General features: G+C 70.7%; 2 protein-coding genes across 2 annotated transcripts in view; one reads left to right on the top strand and one right to left on the bottom strand.

Annotated features, from left to right (window-relative positions):
- ZDHHC16 (zinc finger, DHHC-type containing 16) overlaps positions 1–594 on the bottom strand; it is a 16,309-nt gene that overhangs the window by 10,248 nt on the left and 5,467 nt on the right. The gene's annotated exons all lie outside the window — the stretch shown is intronic.
- MMS19 (MMS19 nucleotide excision repair homolog (S. cerevisiae)) overlaps positions 1–594 on the top strand; it is an 11,957-nt gene that overhangs the window by 10,082 nt on the left and 1,281 nt on the right. Inside the window, exons 22-25 of the mRNA XM_009323271.1 lie at positions 1–91; positions 175–275; positions 354–410; positions 523–591. The exon at positions 1–91 is cut by the window's left edge and continues 30 nt beyond it. Coding sequence (XP_009321546.1) covers positions 1–91; positions 175–275; positions 354–410; positions 523–591 — 318 coding nt within the window. The remainder of the gene's footprint in view (positions 92–174; positions 276–353; positions 411–522; positions 592–594) is intronic.

The raw sequence follows: 594 nt of genomic DNA, 5'->3' as shown, positions 1-594 counted from the left end.
CTGCGGGCGCGGACCTGCCCCTGCAACTGCCCCTTCACAGCCACCACAGCTGCCAAGTGCTTCGCAGGGCTGGTGAACAAGCACCCGGCGGGTAAGGGGGCTGGGCAGGACGCTGTGGGTCCCTGCCCACGGCTGGCAGGGGAATGGCTCAGCCTGTCCCTTCTGTGTTCCCAGGACAGCAGCTGGAGCAGATCCTGCAGCTTGCAGTGAACAGGATGGAGCCCGGCCTGGCAGAGGGGCCCCGCCGAACACAGGCACTCACCCTGCTGCTCTGGGTAAGGCCTGCCCTGGATGCGGGACGGGGGGAGAGACAGGGGGGCCGGCCTGGTGCTGACTCTGCTCTGCCTGCACAGGTGACCAAAGCCCTGGTGCTGCGCTACCACCCCCTGAGCTCCCGCCTGACGGACAAGGTAGGCAGCGGTGGGGCTGGGTGATGTCCAGGGAGCCTGCCCACGCCCCCTGCGGCCGGCTGGGACCCCCCCAGCAGCAGGGCGCCCTGTCTCAGGGCCTTCTCCCTCGCAGCTGCTGGGCCTGCTGGGAGACGTGGAGCTGGGCCCCGCCGCCGCCGACGGCTTCTCCCCGCCCATGGCCGCG

This window comes from Pygoscelis adeliae, unplaced genomic scaffold (assembly GCF_000699105.1).
Source record: "Pygoscelis adeliae isolate BGI_AS28 unplaced genomic scaffold, ASM69910v1 Scaffold294, whole genome shotgun sequence".
In the NCBI taxonomy this organism is placed as follows: domain Eukaryota; kingdom Metazoa; phylum Chordata; class Aves; order Sphenisciformes; family Spheniscidae; genus Pygoscelis; species Pygoscelis adeliae.
The sequence above is the reverse complement of the archived record's forward strand: the minus strand, read 5'-3'. Positions and strand labels throughout refer to the sequence as shown.